Genomic DNA, 24,648 nt, shown 5'->3' with positions numbered 1-24,648 from the left:
GGAGAATATGGTACATTTACCATGTCCCTTCCTTACCTAAATAGATCAGAAAGAAATTGGTAAGATAAAACTAAAAAGTTGTTGGACCCTCTTTTGGTCAGTGGTGTCAAGACATGGCCTGCTTTTGGGAAAGGCAGGGTAGAGAAACAGGTCCTCCTGTCTCACATGCAGGGAATGCTCTTCAGCAAGCTCTATTCCTGGGTTTCAGGAACCCTGATAACTTTTGTTTTTTAATGCAATTAGTGATTACTTTTGCAGAAAACCCATGTTCTACTAAATATCAACCCAACCCTCAATTTAAGTTTTTTTTATTTCTTGAATCAAAAGTTATTTATTATAATACTCTTCTTGCTTTATTTTGTGGCATTAGAAACAGAAAAGAAATGCTGCCCTTCTTGTTTTAAATGTATGCAGATAAAACATAGGGAAGTTAAAGTTCTACAAAGGCAAGGCAAGGTGCGAAAATTCAGAAAATTTTTGCAGCTACTTCCAGGAGAAATTTTCATTCTAGAAGAAAACATAGAAAGATAAAGAGTTCCTTAAATAGGCTTTGCTCCAAGAGAAGAAAACATGTACACATGTTTGGAAACATGTACACATCCACAGCCCTATGGACAAGTCTAGGTGTGTCATTTAGCTTTGGGGTTAAAGTCTTAGTTTCTTTACGTGGAATAAACAGTACAAAATCAGGTCCCACTTGCAAGTTAATTCATAACCAAGTAACCCAGTGTCTTCAATACACATAGTTATTTTGATTTGGCCAAGAGCTACATTTACTTTTGGGGGGTGGAGGGGTACTGGGGATTGAACTCAGGGGCACTCAATAACTAAGCCACATCCCCAGCCCTATTTTGTATTTTATTTAGAGACAAAGTCTCACTGAGTTGCTCAGTGCCTCGCTTTTGCTGAGGCTGGCTTTGAACTAGTGATCCACCTGCCTTAGCCTCCTGAGCTTCTGGGTTTTTAGACATGTGCCACTATTCCTTGCTTCAACAATAATTCTTAACATTTAAGATTTTGTATCAAACATTCTTTCTGGGAGAGACTCATGAATCCCTGATATTGAATACAACATTGTTATCTATATGTGTTTTCTCAAGGAAGATAATCATAGTTTACATCATATGTAAAGCTAAACCTCATCCCAAAATGGATATTTTAATTACTAAACAAGATGAGGAGGAAATATTTAAAACCTAAAATACCCTTATTGCAGTAAGTATATCTCTCCTCCCTACTACAGTGTAGTTTTTCCCACACTATCATGACATCAACTCAAAAATAACTTTAGAATTTCTGCTTTGCAGATTCCAACTATCCTACATGATCTCATATGGTTCCAGGAAAGGGCTTCTACATCTGAAAATGCTTCCCTATGTGCTTCAAAAATATATAAAGTCATTTCAATAAGGGCAAAGCCATTATTCTTCAACAAGTAATAAGGTTTACAATGCAAATGTCCTGGAATATTTTAAGTAATGCATTAAAAGCCCCACACTGTGGTAGACCTAATGGTGATCAGACCTTTCCTGAAAACAGTTCTTGGCTCCTGCACCAGAGCCAGTCCAAGCCTGCTGTATCTCTCTTAGGTCAATTTCCAGCGGAATGGATTCACTTCAGATAAACAGAACCATGAGATGAGAATGCCCAGGGAGCTCACCAACCTCTTCCTTCTAGGCTTTACATTCAAAGAGAGATGACGCTGGAAGAATGGAGAATTCTGTGAATCAATTTCTCTCAGTACTCCAAAAAATCTCCACAAATAGTTCAAAGTATGGCCTCTAGTTTTTAGCAGCAACCTGTATGAAAACAGGTGTCTAAAAGATGTCTCTAAGAAACACAAAAAGTAGAATGGGTTGAACATTGGAATCTCACTCCCTGAGCTGGTTGAATGTCGATACTGAATGGATAAGTGAATTAACAGGGAAGCTGTAAAGAAAGGCATTGACCTCAAATATCTTTGTTGCACTTTTTCTATATAAAAAATTTAATTACTCACTCTCTTTATAAGAATATTTTGAAGACATGGTCTGTCTTCCTTAGAAACCATTGTTTCTCTGCTTTGTATGTACTATCCACAGTATGATATTTCTCTTTTATACAGCGATGGTGGTAGTAGATAATAGTTGGAATTTTAAGTGGGTTTACATGGTAAACAAGTGTTAGCAACTCTGTTAGTTTGGTTTGTTTAAGCTGGCCTGTGAAATGTACAATCCACTACACTAGAGAAAAGAAAAACTGATAGGGCTTAATTAGGGCTGCTAGATAAAAAACGGAAGGAACAGATAATTCAATTCTTTTCTTTCTTGCCATAGTGACTATTTATTTTCAAAGTATTTGACACAAAGCATATATTCAGAATGTGTAGTGTGATTATTTAATATGTATACAGAGCCAAGATCAAATTATTTAAGCCCTCCATCAACACTTATAGTTACCCTTATGTGTGTGTGTTTGTGTGTGTGTGTGTTTGTATGTGTGTGTACATCCTGAAGACAGAAAATCTGCTCTCTTATCAAATTTTAAGTATACACTACTATTAAATCTAAATCACATGCTGTGTGTTAGGTCTCCAGAATTCATTATTCATCTCATACTGAAAGTGTATATCCTTTTGCCAATATCTCCCCATCCTTCCCACTTCTCCAGCCCCCAGTGACAACTGTTCTAATCTCTGCTTCTAGGAGTTGGAACTTTCTGGTTTCCACATATTAATGAGATCATGCAGTATTTATTTTTCTGTGCTCAACATTTCACTTAGCATAAGTTCCTCTGGTTTCAACCACATTATCACAAATGGTAGGATTTCCTTCTTTCTAAGGCTGAATAATTTTCCACAGTATGGGAATGTTTATCCATTCATCTGTAGATGTACATTCAAAGTGCTTCTGACCCTATGCTACTGTGGATAATACTACTACTCACATAAATGTGCAAATATCTCCCTGGGCTTCGATTCTTTGAGGTATAAATGTACAAGTGGAACTGCTAGTTCCATGGTGGCTGCATCCTTTCACTTTCCCACCAGTAGTGTACAAGGATTCTACTGTCTCCATTAGCCATTGTAGTGAGTAAGAAGTGGAATTTCCCTGAGATTTTCATAGCATTTCCCTAATGGCTAGTGATGCTGAGCATCATTTTTGTGTGCTAATTGGCCATTAGAGTATCTTCCTTAGAGAAATGTCCATTCAAGTTCTTTGCCTGAAATATGAATTGCAGATAAATAATGAGTAATTGTCTCAGTTTAGATAGCCCTCACACAATTTTGACAATATAAGTATATTTGAAAAAAAATGTGGTATTTATCTGAAATTCAATTTTCACTGGGTGTCCTGTGTTTTTATTTGATAAATCTAGCAACAGTAGAAAGTGAGAACTTCAGCAGATCTTAAAAAAAATCTTTAAATATTTCACAATTTTGCCAAGGTGAGCTCTGAAATAGTTCAAGGTATTTTTGTGAGTGTTTGGTCGGTAGCCCTGCTTTATTAAAAAAATTGTAATTTCATTTTGAGATCCTCTAGACTAAATCATTTGAGCTTCACAGTCTTTGTGTAACATTATTGGACTCCTTTAATGAAATTATAACTCAAGCAAGATATTTCATTCTCTTGTAGTAAATTAGCTTGGGCCGTGAGAGTTCAGAGAGAGCAAATCCTTCCCTGGGTCTATTCTTCTTGTTTGGTAGAATGCAGAAGGAGCAGGCGTTTTATATTCGGGTTATTTATTGTTCTCTTTGTGTGAACATTATATTGTTGCCTGTCCCTGTTGGAAACAACAGCTGTTAACAGGCTTCTGAATGAATTTCAATGTGAACTCCCCTGGCCTCTGGATAGCTTGGCTAAGGAAAAAACAGGCTCAACCTCAGGAAAAAAAATAAAAATAAAAATAAGGAGTAGGTTTCAGGCTGCGTCCAGATGCCTGAAGGCTAAGGGCATATAAAACCACCAGTGAGCATTTTCATGAGAAAAAAAAAAATCACACTTCGATCAAGATATACAGTGCCAGTGGGAGCCCCCTGGAGACAGGGCTCCTCTGTAGTGCCAGAGGCAGACAAGGCGCAGAGTGCAATGTGAACACTGAAGCCCCACTAAAACACCCTGCCCTTAGGGGTGGATACCCTCAGAGGAGGGAGAAAGACATCAGCTATCAAAGCAACTAAGCCTTTGGTAGAGAGTTCACCCAGCAACTTGGTAAGAAAAGAATAAGTCACTCTAAAAGAATAAGTCACTCTACCGCGAGTCTCCACCACACTGAATAAGTAGTGATGGCATTTCCATCCGTAGCCTTTTAATAAATGTGGTCAATATCCATCCTGCAGATGCAGGGGCATCAGTGGGCAGCTGAGAATCCCTGGGCTGAGGGGCTCATGTGCTGTGTTTCTAGCGGGCTGGGTTCCGGTGCAACAGGTTCCACGCACACAAATACTCTCAACTCCTGGCCTTTAACTTAGTCAGTGGACATCCTCCTTAGGCTCCCTTCCTTGATCATTTTTTTTTTTTCTCCCAAAATACCTCCAACCTACAATTCCTTCACCTGTTTGTTTAAGAAGAGTTTCTAAAATTGTGGAGGAGACATTTTATTGGTCTTGAGTGGCATTTTCTAGTTTGGTCCATTTTGCCAACCTTGCTGTGCTTGATGCCTGGTACCCAGGATGCTTGGTCACCTTACTTTTGACTTCCTGGCTACCAGGCCATTGACAAAGCACAGTTCTGGAATTGCATCCTCAGCATCCGTCCTTCTTGGCCATTTCCAGGAGGGACTGTCCAGATCCCCTGCCCTCACTATTTTTAGGCCCCTCTGACCCCTCTTAGACATCTGCTCAAATGCCCACTAGGTGACATGGCTATGGTTTTAATAAGCCCATTATAGTCATGCATTTCAAGCCCCTAAAAGAAATTCTCCATAACGAGGAATAACAATTGAATATAATATAATAATTATAATGAGGAATAATAATGGTCCGGTTCTCTATAAATTATGAATTGTTTTACTCACCTTAGTTCCTCTCTGGCATGTGACCTTGCTATGATGGGCTCTGGCTCACCCACCTGGTAAGTAGATGCAAGGTTGCTACCTGAAGACAATTATTGAAAGTTTTAAGGGACATGGAATGAGAGCAGGGAAGATGCCAAATATAAGCGAAGAAAGATGGAAATCATAAAGTTTCAAATTGAATGGAGAGAGGAATTTGATAAAACGCTATCAGAAATTCAATAAAAGACAGAGCCAGAATGAAGTGTCTAAAACCAGAACGACCTTTCCACCTCCCTTGTCCAACCCCTCGGTAATAAGAACATATGAAAGCATTGAGTTCTTTGGAAACTCCATGTCAAAAGTGCATTTCCTATTCTTCTCTTTCCAGACAAAGTAAGCATATTGTCCACCTTCCTCGCTCCCTTCAAGTACCTGAGCCCCGGCACCACCAACACGGAGGACGAAGACAATCTAAGTAAGCGGCTCCCTCCCCTCTGCCTCAAAGTGTGGAGAAGTCCTTGCTTGATATGGGGGGTTTCCTGCACTGTCCCTAAACAATAAGATCCTGGGGACCATGTGAGAGGGGCTCTGATCTTCCCCAAAGCAGGAGCTCTGCTCCCCTCCTGCCAGGGAAACCCACCCTCCTCTGCAGTGCCATCCTTACCTGCAAGCACCTCCTCCCACATAGTTCCGTCCTCACCTGGAATCTCATGCTCACCTGGAGGCCATGATCACCTGAAACCCCATCCTTACCCAGAATCCTGTTCCCACTGAAATTTCATGTCTTACCTGGACTTCCACCCTCCATTCTTTTGTGAAGTCCCATATTTATCTGGAATCCTGTCCTCACCTGGATTCTCACCCTCAGGTGCATGCTAATCCAGAGTCCTGTCTTCACCCACCATCTCAACATCATCAGGTCTCACCTGGAATTGCATTCTCCACCTCACCTGGGTCCCACCCTTACCTTGGGGTCAGGAATATATCAGTAATTTCTAAGTAACTGAGGACCCCAGGGATTATAGGAAATAATCCAGTTTTCTTAAACCATCTCCTTCTCCCTTTCCTTTGTTTTCCTCTTCAAACCAAAAAAGAAAAATGATTTTAGTGTCTTAAAACATGGTTTATACTGCTATTGAACGAGGAAAGAGTTGGACTTGAGGCTCTGTGTTGAAACAGTTCTGGCGCATGAAACTGGAGAATTGCCAAATCAGCAGCGTCAGGGTCCTATTTTAAACAAAGCCAGTTTAGAAAAGGGATCCAAGCAGTCTCTTCGCTCAGCTCAGTAAGGACAGCCAGAGTAGACATTGCTGGTGATGTGTGTGCGTGTGTGTGTGTGTGTGTGTGTGTGTGTGTGTGTGAGAGAGAGAGAGAGAGAGAGAGAGAGAGTGCTAATCCTGGGAGCACTTGGCTTGCACTAAACTCTCCTCTCACTTGGAGCATATTGTAAAGCATTTAAAAGAGGCGGACAAAACATTCCCAACCATATGAACACCTTTTTTGAATTTTAATATCACCTAACAGATGGGCTACTTTTTCCCAACTAAAATGAGCTAAATTGTGCTTGTTGTGGGTTAGAGAAGAAGCAAGGTGGCTGGTAGGGTTGTTGCTTGGAACACAAAGAAGCCATGGCAAGGATTTCCATGGGAATGTTGTCCATCTTGCCATTAGTTTTTAAGAATCGCAGCACACCTGTGTGATGGACAGCCCCTCTCCAGTACTAGTGATGGAATGCAGAGCCTTGTACCTGAGAGGCAAGGGTTCTACCACCGAGCTATAACCCAGTCATTTTTTATTTTGAGACAGAGTTTTGCTTTGTTGCCCAGGCTGGCCTTGAACTTGCGATCTCCCTGCCTCAGACTCCCAAGTAGCTGGGATTATAGATATGCACCACACACCCAGCTCAGACAACATAATTATTAATGCTAGTGGAAATTGAGTTTATTTCCCTATCTTACTCAACAAAAGCAAAATCATAGAATCACTCAAGGTTAGAAGCAGAGCAAACATTCATGATTATAGACTTGGATTCCTTCATTTTCTGGAGGTTCAAGTGAAGGGATGGGGAACAGGGGAGAACTCCCCTGGAACCAGACAGGGACTCTTAACCCTGACGTCAGGTCTCCTTCCTCAGCAAGGCATGCAGTGAACACATGGCTATTTATATTCTCTCATAATTTAAATTGGAAAATTTCCAGATCAGCCGGGTTATTGAGTTATTTCAGAAACCTTTAATACATGGAGAGAGAAATCTGAATGCGTATGCAGGTGGGGTGGTGTTCTGACGCGAGGGCAGCGCTGTGTGGGACTCTCATGGCAGGAACTCCCGCTCTGCCTAGTGCTGTCTGCTGCTGGAGCTGCTGGAAGCCTGGGGGAGTCCAGTCTCCTCAGGAGAAAAAAGAAGGGAAGTGGCGAGGGCTAGAGAATGCTGGGGAAGTGGAGAAAGTGGTTTTCAATGTACAGAAACACAGAAGCCACCCTTCAATAGCAACCAGAGGCCCAAGACCTTGAGAAATTCACTGTCTGGAGCTTTTGCAAAGTTCCTGTTCTGCTCCTGAGGTGTTGAAAGAGTGACCCACCATTAAAGGTCCCCCCCCACACCACCGTCCCACAGCAGCAGACAGACTCCCTCCTGCTGCCCGCACAGTCGGGAAAGCAGAGCCTCCTGTGGGCTCCAGGCACTTGGGATGCGCTCCTGCCCTCAGACTTGCCAGCCTGGCAAACTTGGACCATGAATTTCACCTCTCAGAGCCTCAATGCCTTGTTTGTAAGATGAGAGTCATCAGCTCCCTAAATTATGGAGTTGAGGAGAGGCAAGGACTCAGAAACTTTCAGTCAAGATTGGCTAATGCTCATAATTATACCTGTTTCCCCCTAATTCCGTTTATTGGTCAGTAGGAAAAGACTTAGAGATACAAATAACGTCTAATTGTTTACTATATGTTAAAATGTTTTAGAAATGCTTGGGAATCTCATTTTCAATCAATGGATTGATTACCCCCTTTTAAATAGATGCTGTTAATTAAGTTAGAAAATGTTATTATCATGTTGTTTAAGATAGACCTCCAAATGAATGGGGCCTACCTTAATAGTCCCCTCTAAGTATTGTCAATGAAATCTTGCTGATTTGCTGTCTGAATGATACTGGAAAATGGAGAAAGATGTTGTGGATGTGATATGATGTGTGTGTGTGTGTGGTATTGTGGTGAGTATGTGGAAGTTTGTGTGATGTGCATGTGAACATATAGTATGTGCATATATGTGTATGTTTGTGTGCAGGGGGACACAGGTACATGGAGAACACACACATGATCCTGCTTTACAGCCTCACATCTTGTGCTCTTTCATCCTGGGGACCTGGTGTGTCCAGGCTGCTCTGATGTGAAGACAGTTCATATCTAACCATTGCATGGATTCAATCATTCGGTAATCTGCTGTGCTTCCCTGCCTCTGCCTGGATCCCTGGATCACAACTCTTGCCTAAAAATGTGAGTCACTCATCTTAAAGGCACTGAGAGGAGTGACAGAGAACAGGGAACCAGGGTACACACAGCACATACACACTCTACCTGAGGGCAGTGATGTCAAGGAGGGTCCTGGAAACCAATCATCAGCAGACTGAGTGTGGGCTGAGAGATGCCCATTCAACACCATGCTTTCAAGATCCACTGCCTTTCCTCATGAGCTCTGGAAACTTTCTCTTTCCAACACTGGCTCCCTCAACTCTGGTGACCACTACCCAGAGGTTGAGATTCAACCCAGATACCCCACTAGGAATGACCAAGATCAAGACTTCAGACTGGTCTCAAATCCCACACCTGCAACCTTGGGGATCTGGTGAAGGGGGTCTCCTAGCCTGCCATAGCTGCTTACCCCTGAATCCTGCACACTTGCAGTATGGCTTCATGGGGTCATGGATTATCTGCCAACTGTCCATCCTGATGCATTGTCATGCTACATGTCACCAGCAAATGCCAAGACCAGGTTTCTGTCTGCCAACCCAGCCCAAGGCCTCTGGGCATGCACCCTCACATGTCAGTTTTCTTGTGCGCCAAGTCCTCCCTTCTGTGTGAATGAGAACCCAAGCCACCTGCCACTCTCCTACCAGTAAGCCCTGCCACATAGAAGAAGGGTTGTTCCTTTTTGTTAACTGGGGCTGCTTAGCAGCAGAATAACCTTCACCAGGAACAATATTATCTCTTCAAATGTAGCGTGGCGCCTCGGATGGCTGGTTCTCTGGAGCCCTCCTGACCTGGCAGACATGCCAGTGTCATTATTGGTGATGCATGTGATCCCAATGATGCCAACCCATGAGGGGAGCCGGGTGTGCATAATGACCAGGCAGTGGATGCTGGTTCACAAGGGAGCCAGAGGAGGAGGAAGAGGCTCATAAATAAATTCACAATGAAGTCCAGGCTCCTGCACATGCAGCAGATGAATGATAGTAGTGAGGTGCCATCAAAAGACCCTGGCCTCCTCCTGATATTCCCACTTTTGAGTGATGGCAACCCAGGTCACCAGACATAACACAATCCCAAAGAATATAATTTCACTCTGACAGTAAAACTTAGCCACAGGTATGCCAATATCAAATTTTGCTCTTCCTCCCCAAAATGCAATTCTTTTAGTATATTAAACCTTTAAAGTTAGCACTGCGTTTGCTGACACTTTTTGTCAAATGAGATAATGTGCTTATGAGGCTCAGGAGACAAGTCCATGTTTAAGAGAAGCAGAATGGAAATAATTTCATTTTACATTTTCCCGTACAGATACCTCCCCGACTTAGACATTTTCTTTAGTGCCTGGCAGGCTTCAAATTGCTCATGATTGTCCTATTACTGCTTGTGGTATTTATCTAATGTAGTTTGAAGTTATTTACCTGCCTTTTTTCTAATTTCCACAATGGAAGGACATATGTAACTCTCTGAAAAGACCTTATAGAAGTCACAGTTCACAGACGTCTCCTGTTAATATCGTCTTATAGAATGAGACCATTTGCCAGTGTGTCTAGGCTGAAGGGACGTGCACAGGACTGTGGGCACTCAGGGATGCCACCCACCTAGTCTCAGTGGGGGTGGATTTCATTACAGAACGTGTTTGGAATCTAGTCAGGAATTTTCCAAGGGAGAAGAAATGTGGTATGAGCCCCAGTGGGGCAGGTGAGGTGGAGGTTGGTGGAAGGGCCATGCCCTACCCCCAGAGCCTCCCGTCTCTGCCTCCCCACCAGAGTCTGGGTGCCCACGCACATGCACAGGCTCTGGCTATGTCACATCCCAGATGCTGTTTACCTCCTGGAACCCTCTGTGGGCTGGTAAGAAGCAATGGCTTCTGGCCCAAGTTAGTGACCCCGAGAAGCATTCCAGTGGCTATGGTGTGTGTGTGTATGTGTGTGTGTGTGTGTGTGTGTGAGAGAGAGAGAGAGAGAGAGAGAGAGAGACAGAGAGAGAGAGAGAGAGACAGAGACAGAGCCAAAGAGCAAGGGATGGAAACCTTTACATGAATCCTAATGTCGGCTGATGTGACAAGTGACCCCAGTCTGCTGGCCCCACTATCACCACCACCAGTAAAGAGGCCAGTTCCTTACAGAGCTACTTCCAACTCTAACATCCTGTGAATCTATGAGTGTCGATTGGCAAGAATAAGAATTATTTGGTAGAATGAATTTCAGAGATGAATTAAAAGACTCAGGAATTCCTCTATCCTCTTATGAGCCGTCCATCTGAATTGTGCACTTTCAGAATCTCTTTCACCGCAGAAGTCCCTCAAACCCCACCATCCCAGAACCTCTGGGAGAATCCCAGGCCACTGTGCTTCATGCCCTCAAAGGCTGTGGAGAGTGATCACCCAGCATCCCAACAGCAGAATGCGCATCTGCAGCTCCTGCAGCTCCCAACAAGCCCCAGGTGGAAGCTTCTGTTTCCAAATCACACAATGGGCTCCTGAGGTCCTGAAGCCAAAATGGCTGAGTTCTCATGGCCAGCATGCAGAGAAGGCAGAACCCCACTGCTGGGCTCCAGGGACAAGCAAGCCAGCTCACCAATCTGTGCCATGAGGTCTGGAGGCTGCTTCCTGAGAAAAGGTCAAACCTCTGCCAGCGATAGGTCAAAACATAAAGAGCGACAGCCAGGGAAAGCACAGGCCTGCATGAGACAACTCCAGGGATCAGAATGGAGGGAACAACTCAGTGTTCCCTGACCCAGCCCTGACAGGAGGAAGAAAAGAACCATCTATTTGTCAGGCAGACCAGGCATGCATGAGGCAAAGCCAAATTTCCTTTTTCTTGTCTTTTTTTATCGTATTTATTTCACGTATGTATGTGTGATATGATATTTGGGCACACACACAAAAATATATATACATGGTGAGATGATTACTTCAGTTAATCAACTGACATATTCATTTCCCATATCACCATGTGTGTGTGTGTGTGTGTGTGTGTGTGTGTGTGTGTGTGTTAACCGGACCTTAAATCCAGTCTCAGCCAATGGGCAAACACCAAATCCACCAGAGGCACCCTTAGAAATACTCAGAGAAAGCAGAAAAGGTGCAAAGATTTGTGACATACCTCCAGGGAGCAGTTCCCATGCAGCAGGAAAGACAGGAGCAAGCAAAAAGTCCCCAACGTCTCCTCACAGCCCAAGTGTAGCTTGGTGTGTGCACAGACCCCCAAGGACAGGAAGTAGAGGACTGGGCTGGGAGTCCCCAGTGCAGACACAGCCCTCTGCATTCAGGTTCTAAAGCGCAGGGATGGAACTCAAGCATGTGCAGCAATAAGTAGCTTCCCTCACCCACATTGACAAGTGAGAGCTTTCCTGGTCTCCTGACCTTTTATCTGTGGGTTATTATATATGACCATTGGGTGTGGGAAACCTATTAGCTAAATGGAGAAAAAAACGAGCATAATTTCCTGGGTCAGAGGAGGGGAGTGTGATGTATGTAATGCCTTCCGTATGGAAGAGGAGAATGTTAACCTGTAAAATCAGAATAGGAGGCCTGAGAAGACCCTGGGGAGGATTGCTGCAGCAAGAGCCTGGACTGGCCACCAGGTACTGGGCTCCAGTACCTTCCAGCAGCTTCGCAGCAGGGGAGGGTAACCCTATGAGGTGGAGCTCTCCCAGGGCCTGAAGTGGCACTGCAGGAAGATTACAGGTGTCTGTGCTTCTCCCACTGCACCCAAGTGGCCTAAAAAGAAAAGACTAGGTTTTTGCTTCCTATGCACTGGTGCTCAGCAGATTCTGGTTAGTGTTTGTGAGAACAAATGTCTGCCTTGCTGGTCAAGACAGAGACAGGGGCTTTGCTGTGTGAGAAGACAGTGCTGCTCCCTTGGCCATGTAGGAGGGAGTGGGAGGCTTTCCAGGTGGTAGACCATGATCTCCAACCCAGCACACCAGAGATGAGGGGACTGCTCACCCTTCTTTATGGGGTATACTAGAATTTCTGGGAAAAAAAAATTGATGGAGAATTTCAGCAAACAAATACACAGGGAGAGAACAAAAGGAAACAAATGAGAAGTATCCACCTCACCATTTCCCTGCTAGTAGCAAAAATGACTGTTCCGTGCTTGTTCACCTTACAGGAAAATACTATTAAAATCCTCACTCATGACCACCCACAGCCTCATAGGCATAAATGACTAAGGAATCATTTGCTCTCTCACCTGCTGGACCCCAGACCCTGTGGAAGAGTTACTGAGCCTCCTCACATCCCGAGGCTCCCAGGACAGAGACCAGAGGCCAGGCCCCAGCTGGCTTTGCCATGCTCGCTGGGCTCTGAGGTCCAGTTAGAGCATGTGGGCTAGGGTGTGTGGGCATGTGGGAAAGGGCATGTGGGCCCATGGAAAGGATGCTAATCTCTCTAAACAAGGGTGCCACCCCCTCAGAGACTCTAGCTAGGGTCTAGGTGGAGACCAGAGTCTGTACCCTCTATGGGTTGTTATTAATTACTAAGACAGGGCTCCCACCCCACAGTGGTTTATGCCATAGAAAACCTCAATTATAGCTGTCATAGGATGCCGAAAGCTTAGGGGGAAAGCATTGTGCTGCGAGCTCCTTTTCTCTAAGATACAACAGAGGTCATCTGATATGCTGGCCACTTTAATCACACTAACAGTCTTACTCAATCCCCACATTGTAAGAAATCAATAAGAAATTAGAGCACTCCAAGCAAGTTCCAGGCAATCTAGTGTGGGGGTTTGGGAATTGTATTGTTTGTTCCTTTTTCCATTTGTAAGTTCAGTTTGGAAAATCACAACAGCACATCTGATCTGCTCCCCTTTGGCTTGAAATACCCTTAATGGTAGACTTCCTCAAAGTGCATAATAATGAACAAAAATGGTCAAGGTTCAATGCTTGCTATTTATTCCTACTGAAATGGATTGTAAATGAATGTTATACACCTACAACTATAAAGTTCTCAGATGCACACTTTTGAGTAAAATAACCTCCCCAAACTTACTGTTTTTTAGAAGCAAATTGATAAAAACGAGAGTAACAGAAGCATTCACAATTTAGAAAATTAATCCAACAAGATCACTTTCAGAGTAGAGCCTAGCGCCTCCTACTCTCCTTATAGAGACCTGTGAAACTTGTGGTTGTGTGACAAATAGCTTAACCTGGACTAAGAGGAGGCAGCACACCCGGAAAAGAACATGCTCACCTGTCAGCATAGCTCTGGAAGTCACCTGATTTTCAAAGGCACCTTTTGTACCTGGGAAATTGTACTTCTTTCTTTACTATCCTCCAACAACAATGTCACAAACCAAGGAGTGGGGAGTGCCTATGTGTCAGCGGGTCTCAGCCTGATGGCTTTCAGGCTGCGTGAGGGAAACCTATCCACATGTGAACATCCAGGTCCCCAGCACCTGAGGTTAAGCTGTGGGTTAGCTATAAAAATCACCCTCAGTTTCCACTTGCTTAATGAGAAAAGTCTCATTCACAACCTGCCACAGAGACAAGACCTCCCAGTCCCTGAGAACACATCTAAAGGGCATAAATGAAAATGTGTCTGTGGTCCTGCCTGACCAGGTCAGCTCACCTGGTCACAAGGGAGGCAGACTGTGGCCTCAGTTTTCTCATGATCTTCCAAAGAGCCCCAAAAGGGGTGTCACTATACAATGGCCAAGATAATGAGGGAACTATTTGGTGTCCATAAAAATCAACTTTGTAGCCACAGCACAGATGAGGGCAATCTGTGACTCCTAGGACTGAATCATATCAGCCAATTACTAAGCTGCATAGGCTTTGTAAGCTACTTCGCCTCTCTGATCCTGCGTTTTCCCACCTATAAGGTGGTGATTCTACTACCCAACCCCAGGGCTGATGTGAGCAAGAAGAAACATAGCAAAGTTTGGAATAAAAGAAAACAGGACGGCTTACTACCAGAATTCTCAGGGTATTTTACAGCAAACTTGAGTTTAGCATTTCAGAGGCATACTCCCCAAAGAAGGGCACCAGGCCCTCAGGAGGTAATCTGGTAATTCACAAATGAGATTTTCTAAACAAAACAGCTTTATCAGGAAAAGTGGCCCAAGATGGCCAGTCCAGAAAAATTAAATGATCTCTAAATCTATCCATCACCTACAGTTAACAAGTAATGATTTTGCTAAATTTACTCCAGATAATGTTTTGTAAAAAGAATAAAACATTACAGATACAAATGAGGGTACTCTCTGGCCTCTCATCCCATCTCCTTCCCTTCCTTCCCAGGGGGAAGTCTGACTGTACCTTTATTATACAGGTATCTGCAGCTTTACCACACAAATGTGATTACATGAGCAATAGATAAAGTTGGTGTTCTTCTCATTCATATTTATGATATCCTACTCTGTATTATTTTGCAAGTTGATTTTTTGTCACCTAACATTTATTTCTGAGATTTATCTGTATTGAGGCATAGAGATATAGTCCATCAGACATAATTGCTATACATCTTTCTGTAATATGATTATACTACAATTTATTGTCATTCCTCTAACTGTGGGAACTTCAGGCATTTTCTAAATTTTCAATTTTGCAAAAATACACTGCAATGAACATCTTTGTTAATCTATGTTTCCATGCATGAAAGTGTCCGTCAGGTGAATCCCTGGCAGCAGAATTGCTGAGTAGGTTGTGGACCTCATGATCCTCATTGACTGCTCCCACAATGCCCTCCAAAGGAGTTGTGCTTGTGCTCTCTGCCGCTGACCCATAGGTGCATATCCTTCAAAACGCTCTGGCATTTTTAGTCTATTTTCAATGTTTGCCTAGCTGGATAAGATGGCAAGAATATCAGGGGCACAAGTCCAGGCAGCAAGTAGGGTCCCTGCTGTCACCACCAACCTGGTTGCCTGGAGCATCCCCATCTGTCCATTCAGACCCATGTTCCCACCCCATCACATGGACACATCGACTTTTTATCTAATGCCAGTGCAGTTCCCAGAGGATGACGGACTTGGTGTGTGTGCTGAGTTTTCAGAAACCCCAGGCAATTCCAGTAGTAAGAAGCCATGCCCAGCACCTGTGGCCCTGGATGAAGCCCATGGGTTGTTCCTCCAGGATGGAGCTGGGAAACACTTTTTTGGAAGGCCAAGTAATAAATAGCTCATACTCAGGGTCATGTGATCCCTGTCACAACTCAGCTCTGTTGTTCTTACTTGTAAATGGATGGTGTGCCTTTTGCCCGCAAAATGATCTACCAAAACAGGAGGTTTGCTGTGTGCCTCTACTTGGTTGGCTCCTAGCCGCCCCCTCCACCTGAGGCTTCAGGGGACCCCGGCCTTTCTCACCTCCCATGTGAATTAGGGACTGAATATTGCAGAGCATGTCACCAGCAGAGTCCTCTTCATGGGGTGCTAGGGGTATCACAGGCATCAGGCACTGATCCTGGAGACCCTGAGAGCAAGTGGGAAGGGAAGGGTCTCCTTGATGTAGAAAAGGCTTTTGCTGTTACCCAAAACCCATAGACAGGAAGAGCCCTGTGCCTTTTTCATTCTGGGGAGGTATTGGCAGACAGGAGGGAGGGTACATGGGCAATGACATCACAAACCCCCTTCGGAGCAGCTGGTGGGGAGCCCACTTCCCTCTCTCTGCTTCTTCTCAAACTCAGCTACGAGGCCCCCAAGGATGTGGATCCTTTCTTCCATGGGCACCTGGTTCCCACAGGTGAACTCATTCCTCACATTCATCATAGGCCATTCCTTAGAGCACACTTCACAGGCCCTGCTTATGGTACTGATGGCAAGAACTTCATAGGAATGGACTTCAAGTTTCACAATATGGTCATTAGTAATAGTATCTGTCACAAGTGGCGACCTGCCAGTGCCCTGGGTCATGACCAATTTGTTCTCACCTCCAGGTACCAGCAGCACTGAAGTGAAGGAAAACCGCAATGTGAGCAACCTGGGGACCAGGCCCCTGCCGCCAGGGGACCGGGCCAGAGGAAGCACACCCAGCATAAAAAGGAAAAGGCCCCTGGAGGAAGGGAACGGGGGCCACTTCTGCAAACTCCAGCTGATCTGGAAGAAGCTCTCATGGTCCATGACACCCAAGAACGCCCTGGTCCAGCTGCACGAGCTGAAGCCAGGCCTGCAGTACCGGATGGTGTCCCAGACAGGCCCAGTGCATGCCCCGGTCTTTGCAGTGGCTGTGGAAGTAAATGGACTCACGTTTGAGGGCACAGGGCCCACCAAGAAGAAGGCCAAGATGCGGGCAGCAGAGCTGGCACTGAAGTCCTTCGTGCAGTTCCCCAATGCTTGCCAGGCCCACCTGGCCATGGGCAGCAGCACAAGCCCATGCACGGACTTCACCTCTGACCAGGCCGACTTCCCAGACACGCTGTTCAAGGAGTTTGAGCCATCGGCACCCAGCGAGGACTTCCCAAACTGCCGCCCTGTGGACACGGAGCTGCTCTCCACAGCCTACCGGCAAGGGCGGCTACTTTGCCACACTCTGGACCTCATGGGACAGGCCCGGCCAGACAGGGCCAGACCGGCCCCCGCAGCCCTGGGTGAGAGGAACCCAGTAGTAGTGCTGAATGAGCTGCGCTCTGGCCTGCGGTACGTATGCCTCTCAGAGGTGGCCGAGAAGCCTCGCACCAAGAGCTTTGTCATGGCCGTGTGCGTGGACGGGAGGACGTTCGAAGGCTCAGGACGCAGCAAGAAGCTGGCCAAGGGCCAGGCCGCACAGGCCGCCCTGCAGGCCCTCTTCGACATCCGGCTGCCTGGCCACACCCCCAGCAGGAGTAAAAGTAACCTCTTGCCACAGGTGAGATTTCTCAGGTAGCTGCCTACAGGTGGAAGGATGCTGGGATGGATGTAGCTGGGGCTCCTTGCCATGATGGGGGAGTGGGCAGGCCCCTCTCCTCCTGTGACTGTGAGCAGAGTGCATCCCTGAGCGCTGGCTGTCCTAAAAAGTCTCCCCTTCCTAACCTTATTGAGAGCAATTTCCAGGCTTTTTGGAGAGAGAGAATCATGAGAATAAAGGAAATAAACAAAGGAATAAATAGAGGAACAAGAAGGTCAACGCTCCAACTTAGCAGAGGTGATGACGGAATTCATGAAGCCAGGTGATTTTTACCATGATGACACCACATGCCAGGGAGAAAGGGCAGCCAGTGTGGAGGGATTGATTGTCGGGGCCCTTCTCTCCCCACTGAGAGGGTCACACCACAGGAAGGGCAGGCTTTGTTTGCCAGGCCTCTCAGTAACTCAGGAGGCAGGTGAAAAGAGCAGGAGGTGATATAGGTGAGTTGTGTGGGCATCTGGTTGAGTTTCTAGCCAGGGATCCTGGAGAGACAAGCAGGTGGGGATTGTCCCATGGGAGGCCAGTGCCTCGGGGGCCGTAGGGACATGCCAGGTGGGGGCTCCCCCCAGGACACTGGTGGAGTCTCAGAGCCAGAGGGCAAATATGTGCTGGAAGGCAGAGGACGGTGGAAATGAAAATTAACAACTGGAGTCTTGCTTTACTCCACCTACACCATCATTTCCCTGGCCTCTGCATGCACGATCATGGGTCTGCTTTCCTACGTGAGCTTACCGTCACCCATTAAAGAACCATTTTTAGCATGGCCTGTGTGGCAGGAACTATTCTCATACCATTTTAAAACAACCTTATTCTGCCAAGTCTTGTAATTGCTTATTTATGCAAATTATCTTTTTTCTTATCATTGTGAGAATTATTTGTGGGCATCACTAATGTAGTAGATACAGAAAAATTATCTTTATTCATTTTGGGCATCAATCAAGGAAAGAAACACTTTACATAGTTAAAAGGCACTTAGCTGGGTGCGGGATTCATCATAAGTACTTGATAATTGTAAGTTATTTCTGTGATCGCCACCATCACTGCATCACAACACCTAGAAAGGAATCCATTATTTTGAGGTGGGAGATCACGAATCTGTTAAATAAAGCTGGGTACCGCCAAAACCTCAGCTACTTGCTCAGGGATACTGCATGCAGACACAAAGTGCATAAAGGACTCCCACACACGGAGTCCAAACTGGTAGAGCATTTGACTTATTTATTCACTCCGTATTTATTTGATTCTGAGTAGACAGGGGATAGACAATGGGCAAAGCAAGTGTTCTGCTTCTCACAAAGCCTGCACAGGGAAGAAAGAGAATAAATAAATGAGGTGCTCAGATGGAGAGAGGACTCCTTCTCCTCCCACCTCTACCTCCCATTCATTCACTTTAAGTTCGAGTGTTTTTTTGGTTTTTTTTTAGAACCTGATGATCATGCAAGGGAGCAGGTGGGAGGGGTTTAGACCATAATCTCCATAATCTAGCCTTTAGATTCACCGTCAAATAAATTCACAATCCAAGTGAAAACAGGGAACTACAAAAGCAAGAACAGCTTCCAGACACATCTCCCAGTGGGCCTTTCTGGGACTTGACCTTCTCCTTTCTTATGCCTCCATCTTATTTATTTTCCTCTCTTTTTCCTTTCGGTTCTGTTTCTCTATTATCCATCCTCTGAACTTGCCAAAACATCTATGAATGTGCTTTACCCCTGCTGCTTGGCGAAGGGCTGAGCAGGGCAACTTGTCCCTCCCTGAGGCTGCACATGACCTTTGGCATGACCTTGGTCGGGGAGTGTCCCTTGCCACCTTTTCGGAGAGGTCTCCACCAGTGTTCTGTGCCCTCCTTCCACTGCTATTTTACTCTCATCCAACCTGATACTGCTGTAGCAAGACCCTGCCGGGGGCTCTCAGCCAGGCTGGGTTTCCTCCATCTAGTAGGAAATGTCCTCTGCCTCCCCCACCCATCTCTGCAGCTTCCCACCCTGAGAAATTGAAGGATGTCAGTGAATTCTGGGTGTGATGCCTCCTTCTTTCATGTTGTCAGCCCTGAGCTCTCACGATGGAGAAACCAGGCAGCGCTACCACTTTGTAATAGTCATTTGACCCCAGAATGCAGCACATCAGTTAAAGCCACGGCTGCTAAATTATTTTTCTCTGACAGTCTGCTAACCACTCCGACTGGATGATGAAGGGCGCAGAGCGGCGTGAGGGTTGTGGGCCATTCATCACACCATGGCATGCCGCCATTCAGGGGGGCTCGTTATCCTCCCTCTCAGCCCCCTTGAGATGTGCACCCCTCAACTGGGTGGGGGCCAGCTATGACCATGGGTCTCAGGACAGGGAATCACAAGCAGTTTGAATTAAAACCTTGTCCCAATGGAGTCTGGATTCAGGGGGGAAAAAATCAAAAGAAAAGATTTCAAGAATCACTGTAAATGCTGCCTAAACCCCACCACCCCAGGAACTCTGCCTGTGCATCTGCCTGTCTGCACATCATGAACTCCTCGTCAATAGTGCATGGAACCTCCATAGAAGGTCATAGAACCATCTGTTCACCATGGACCCCCATCTATAGAGCATGGACCATCCACGTTCATCTTGCTTCCTGCTCAGCCAAATCCCTGGTCCCAGGGGCAGCATGACTATGGGAGCCTGACTCTTACTTTAAGTCCTTAGAGGTATGGCCCTTCATGATCTGTATACAACTTCTCTCCTAATAGCAGCCATGGGTGGAGCTAACCAAACATCTTCTCAAATCTGTACCCATGCTCTCAGAAAAATGCAGGCTTGGCCTCCATTGAGCAACGACACCTCCACTAAAGTCAGCTTTAGGAGCATGGTTGGAAGAATGCAATTTCTGCAACTTGGGTATTGAAAAACATAAGTATTTAGTATTCTTTGCCCAAATATCCAGGCTTTGCTACACACAGGCAGTCAGACTGGCAGGACAACAAACCAAAGTGTGTTTCAATGATCCACATGTCACTTCTATAGCTGCCAATAGATGCTGGATCTGTTTAATGCTTTAACCAATGGCTGGAACTTACCAACAAAGCTTCAAAGCTGTCCTAGTAAGAATTCTCCTCTGTAAGTGATAGTCTGTGAAGAGTGTTTCCTGTGTGACAGCTCATTAGGAATAGCTAGAGTAGCATGTTTAAGATGCTGCTGGAAGAAATGTAGTAGGTTCTCCAGTGAGATCAGCAGTATGCATTCCAGAAAGTGCATCCTGGTTGGAGAGTCCTCCCGATTCCTAGTAGGAGAACTTCTCTGCCTAGGACTTGCACACCTTTAGAATACTGTGAGCTGTTCTCAGCCTCCACCTGGGGTAGTCCCACCAAAGAGCAGGTCATGGTCTTGCTTCCCAGCAAGAACAATTGTAAGGCAGCAACACCTGTGCCAATTTACCTCCAAAGCCTGTATACTGCATCTGTGGGCATAATCTTATTCTTTGTGGTCATAATCCAAACCTGTTTGCAGTCGGGATTCTGAAACAATAAGTTCCAAAGCATGATATTCTCAATGAAGGTTTAAATCACAAGTGTGATTTTTCTATAATTGAATCCTTACCCTTTCCTGTACCTGGGGGTGTGTTGTAGAACCTGGGTGGCCTCATACTCTCAATTTCTTGAGATCCAACTCTTGGCCAGAGTGGATAAGCAAGTGTCCATTAAATTCTTTAAAGCATGGGGAAGACTTCAATGTTCAAGGTTTACTATGCTGACAGAGTGTGCAGGCCAGGGACTCCATAAATATCTGTTGATAACTGCAGTGCCCACCAGGAGATGGCTGGGAGACTCTATCCAAATCCTTCATGTTTTCTTTATCTGCAACTAGTACAATATTCCTCTGGGCTAACCAGATACTTGGAAGTAAGAATGAGACCACGTGAGAATATAAATACACATTACCTTGGAAGCATAATCATGAAAAATGATAAAATCACAAAACCTATTCTCTCCTTCGGTCTTCACTTCCCACGCCTAGCATGGAAAGAGTTGAATTCATAAAAGCATAAATTCAGCAATAAAAGCATATTTTTTCAGTATTTCCTTTCCATGAAAACTTGTTGGAAAAGAGAACAAAGTATACTATAGTAATACTATTTTTAAAAAAAATAAAAATCATCCTGGCACATAGTAACTCTAAAAAAAAATAGTTTATTGGGTTAGTGGTAGACTTCTCATTCATCATCAAATAATTATTTCCTTTTTTAATTTTTTTTTAATTTCTATGGCAAGCTCACTGGAGTTGATATGCCTGCAAAGAAAAGAGTTAGTCAAAGCAACTAAAATACACCTTTCCCCTTGGAGTAAGAGAGGGGACACCTTTGAAACTAACTCATACAGATTGGCTGCTCGAATGGAGTCCTTTAGGGTCATTTTAGGGAAATTTATCCTTGTGGCTTCAGTTCTAACTAAGTCTTCCATTGCACCACATGCTGGCTCGGTACCTTATTCTTATTCTACATCCTGCTCTTGGCAGCTATTAATATTAAATGGGGGGAAAACAAAACATGGGAATATACAAAATCATTGAAAAGAACCATTTTTTAAGTTTTGAGCATTTTATAGCACTTTTTGATCAGACTATTGTACATGGTCCCATTTCATGAAGTGTGTTCCTAGAATTATCAGTGGACCCGGGGACAAAGTCTGTGGCCACTTTAGCAACAGCTGCACCACAGGACACAGATAAGCTGTCTGCACCATGTCTCTGTCCTGATCCTGAATGCCCAGGTGACCCCCAGCTGCCTTTGACCACTTCACAGATTGTTTTTCTAGTCTCATTCCCTCCATGCTAATTCATCTTCTTTGAAAAAAAAAAGCAGCGTTCTTACTTTTGTAAAGCAGAACTATTCCTTAATATCACCATAACAAATTAGCAATGGAAAGGTCCCCAAAGTTTAAATAGGCTTAAATTAAAAGTGAATAGGTGTGGAAATTACATTTGCCTAGCTTTGAAATAGCTTATTGCCCCCTGTGCCTGAGCTGGTTTACCTAAAAACAGATATGCTTCTCTAGAGACAAGACATCCACCCACATGGGGTCCTCCTCACTAGGCTAGGGATGAGGGTCCCCTCACACTTCCTCGAAGCGCCAAGAAGAGACAGGAAGTGCTGACTCAGCCATTGGCCAAGTGTCAGCCTGTGACCCATTCCAGAATGCCATCTGAGCTGATGATACCCAGTGCAATGCAGCTCTCCAAGCAGAAAGGAATGATCCCGAATTCCCAATGATCTTCTCAAAAAGGTCGGATTTCTTTACACCGTGGCAAAAGCATACATTCTAGTTTATAGGCAGCTGTAGTTTGACCTTGTTACAGTTTTTCTTAGCTCTGACTTCCTAACATCTCCCTGAAGCTCTGGGAGCAGGTCAGAACTCAAGGCATCCTAGGACCCACCAGAACAACAGACCATAATATGAACTCCACCTCAGGAGAGCATCTGTCCACAGAGAAACCCAAGCAAAACAGGCCTCGGCCTCCTGCTGAATCTCTAAACGTACCAGCCAACCTGGGGTCTCAGGAAATGTTTTTCTGAGCTCTACGGGGGTTACCCGATGATGAGAGGCAACAAGCAGCAGGTAGCAATGCCTCTTCTCCCTTGCCTTTCTCACTACTTAGAGACTTGAACCCTGACCACTCTCCTTAAAAAGTTGGAAGGCATCAGGAATCCAAAGTACCTCCTCCCGTGGAACTGGTCTGGGCATAGCCTCAAAGATGGAGCTGGTTCCAATAGAGTTAGAGTTTAAAAGATACCTGAGCCACTGACTTGAGAGGATGTGATCATCAGCCCTAGAGTGGGGGGCTATCCCTCACCCATGAAGGATTTCCATCTAATTTTGTGGAGAAAGAAATAAAGAAAAAGGCACTCATAGTTTACTTTCATTATATGTATTGTTGAAATTGAGCAATTTGTGTGGGCCTTGTGCAGGTATATCTGCTAATCACTCACCTTGAGAGAGCAGCACATACAAGTGCTTAAACGCCACCATTCGAGTCAGAGAAAATCAGCTTATTACGCCGACTGCCAACTCTATGCTTCAGTCAACCTCAAATTAAGTATCTCTCAATGTCCCATCCCTTGGCTAACTCATCTTTTAATATCCCCCTTCCCAAAGCAACTAAGATGATGAGATCTGCTACAATGTAATCATCTTTGCTGTCTGAACTTCATCCCTACCTTTCATACCAACTAGTGTCAGGAAGTAAGTGTTCTAGTCAGCTTTTCATTGCTGTGATCAAAAGACCTGACAAGAAAAACATACAGGAGGGAAAGTTTGTTTTGGCTCATAGTTGCAGAGGTTCAGTCCATGATCGGCCAACTCCATAGGTCTGGGCCCAAGATGAGGCAGAACATCTAGGCAGAAGGGGCGGTGGTGGAGAAGAGTGTCTCAGAACATGATGGCCAGGAAGCAGAGAGAGTTCTGTTCGTCAGAACCCCCAAAGTCATGCCTCCAGTGACCCACCTCCTGCAGCCACTCCCTACCTGCCCACAGTTGTTGTCTAGTTAATCTATATCAGTGGATTAATCCACTGGTTAGGCTACACCTCACCCCTCTTATAATCTAATCATTTCACCTCTAAAAATTCTTACACTCTCTCACACATGACTTTTGGAGGGATACTTCACAACTAAATAATAACTGAAAGAGAGTAGATAATGTCGCAGATTGTTAAATAATGATTTGCATAATTTGTGATTTGCGTAAGTATGAATGTATGAGCCCCTGGCTTGGACTCAGCCCACATAAACATCAGGCAGATTCTTTGTCAGAAAGTGTGCATTTCAGTGACCCATCATGGAAGAAAGGATACTACCTATATTGGTGGCCTAACAGCTCATCCATTCAGCATTTCCTAAAAGAAAGGAAAGCCGACTTCTCTAACGCACAGAATGGAGCCTCCTGGGAGAAGGGGTGTGAGGCTCGCAGGGCTATACCCATGGGTAAATGTGCCACCCTCTCTGCTGCACTCCTCTCCCAGAAGCTCAGGCTGCCCGGTTAGCCTTGAGTACCCACAATCAGTTCACTCTCTGAACTAGTCACCAACCAAGGAGGAACAGTTCCTTGGCTGCCTTTTTATAGATTAAAAAATAGTCTTTGTTTAGCTGTGAAAATGCCTTTCACGGCCACTCAGCCTTGGGAAGGGAGGGAATTGTTCTGCCCACAGAGAGCAGTCACTGGCGTGTGCAACGGCAGAAAAACCCACGCAGCCAGGTGAATCCAGGGAAGGTGGACTGGTGGCACCTTGGCCTTGGCACTGGCTTTGTGCCCACCCCTGCCTCTCTCTGAGGTGTGGGGGTGTGGCCCTGGGAACAGGTTTTGAACTGGGTACTGTGAATTTGGATCTGTGAAGGGAAATATTAGCAATGTAAACTGTGCTCATAAAGACC

The 24,648-nt window shown here is 45.1% G+C and overlaps 1 protein-coding gene across 3 annotated transcripts in view; it reads left to right on the top strand.

Annotated features, from left to right (window-relative positions):
* Adarb2 (adenosine deaminase RNA specific B2 (inactive)) overlaps positions 1–24,648 on the top strand; it is a 476,386-nt gene that overhangs the window by 313,320 nt on the left and 138,418 nt on the right. For 2 of the 3 annotated variants that reach the window (XM_076831486.1, XM_076831488.1), the window contains exons 2-3: positions 5,363–5,449; positions 16,309–17,216. In XM_076831486.1, the coding sequence (XP_076687601.1) occupies positions 5,363–5,449; positions 16,309–17,216 (995 nt within the window). The remainder of the gene's footprint in view (positions 1–5,362; positions 5,450–16,308; positions 17,217–24,648) is intronic. The other variant, XM_076831487.1, reaches the window with a different exon arrangement.

Source organism: Callospermophilus lateralis, chromosome 13, assembly GCF_048772815.1.
Source record: "Callospermophilus lateralis isolate mCalLat2 chromosome 13, mCalLat2.hap1, whole genome shotgun sequence".
Taxonomy (NCBI): domain Eukaryota; kingdom Metazoa; phylum Chordata; class Mammalia; order Rodentia; family Sciuridae; genus Callospermophilus; species Callospermophilus lateralis.
Note: the sequence above shows the minus strand (reverse complement) of the source record. Positions and strands in the feature narration are given on the sequence as shown.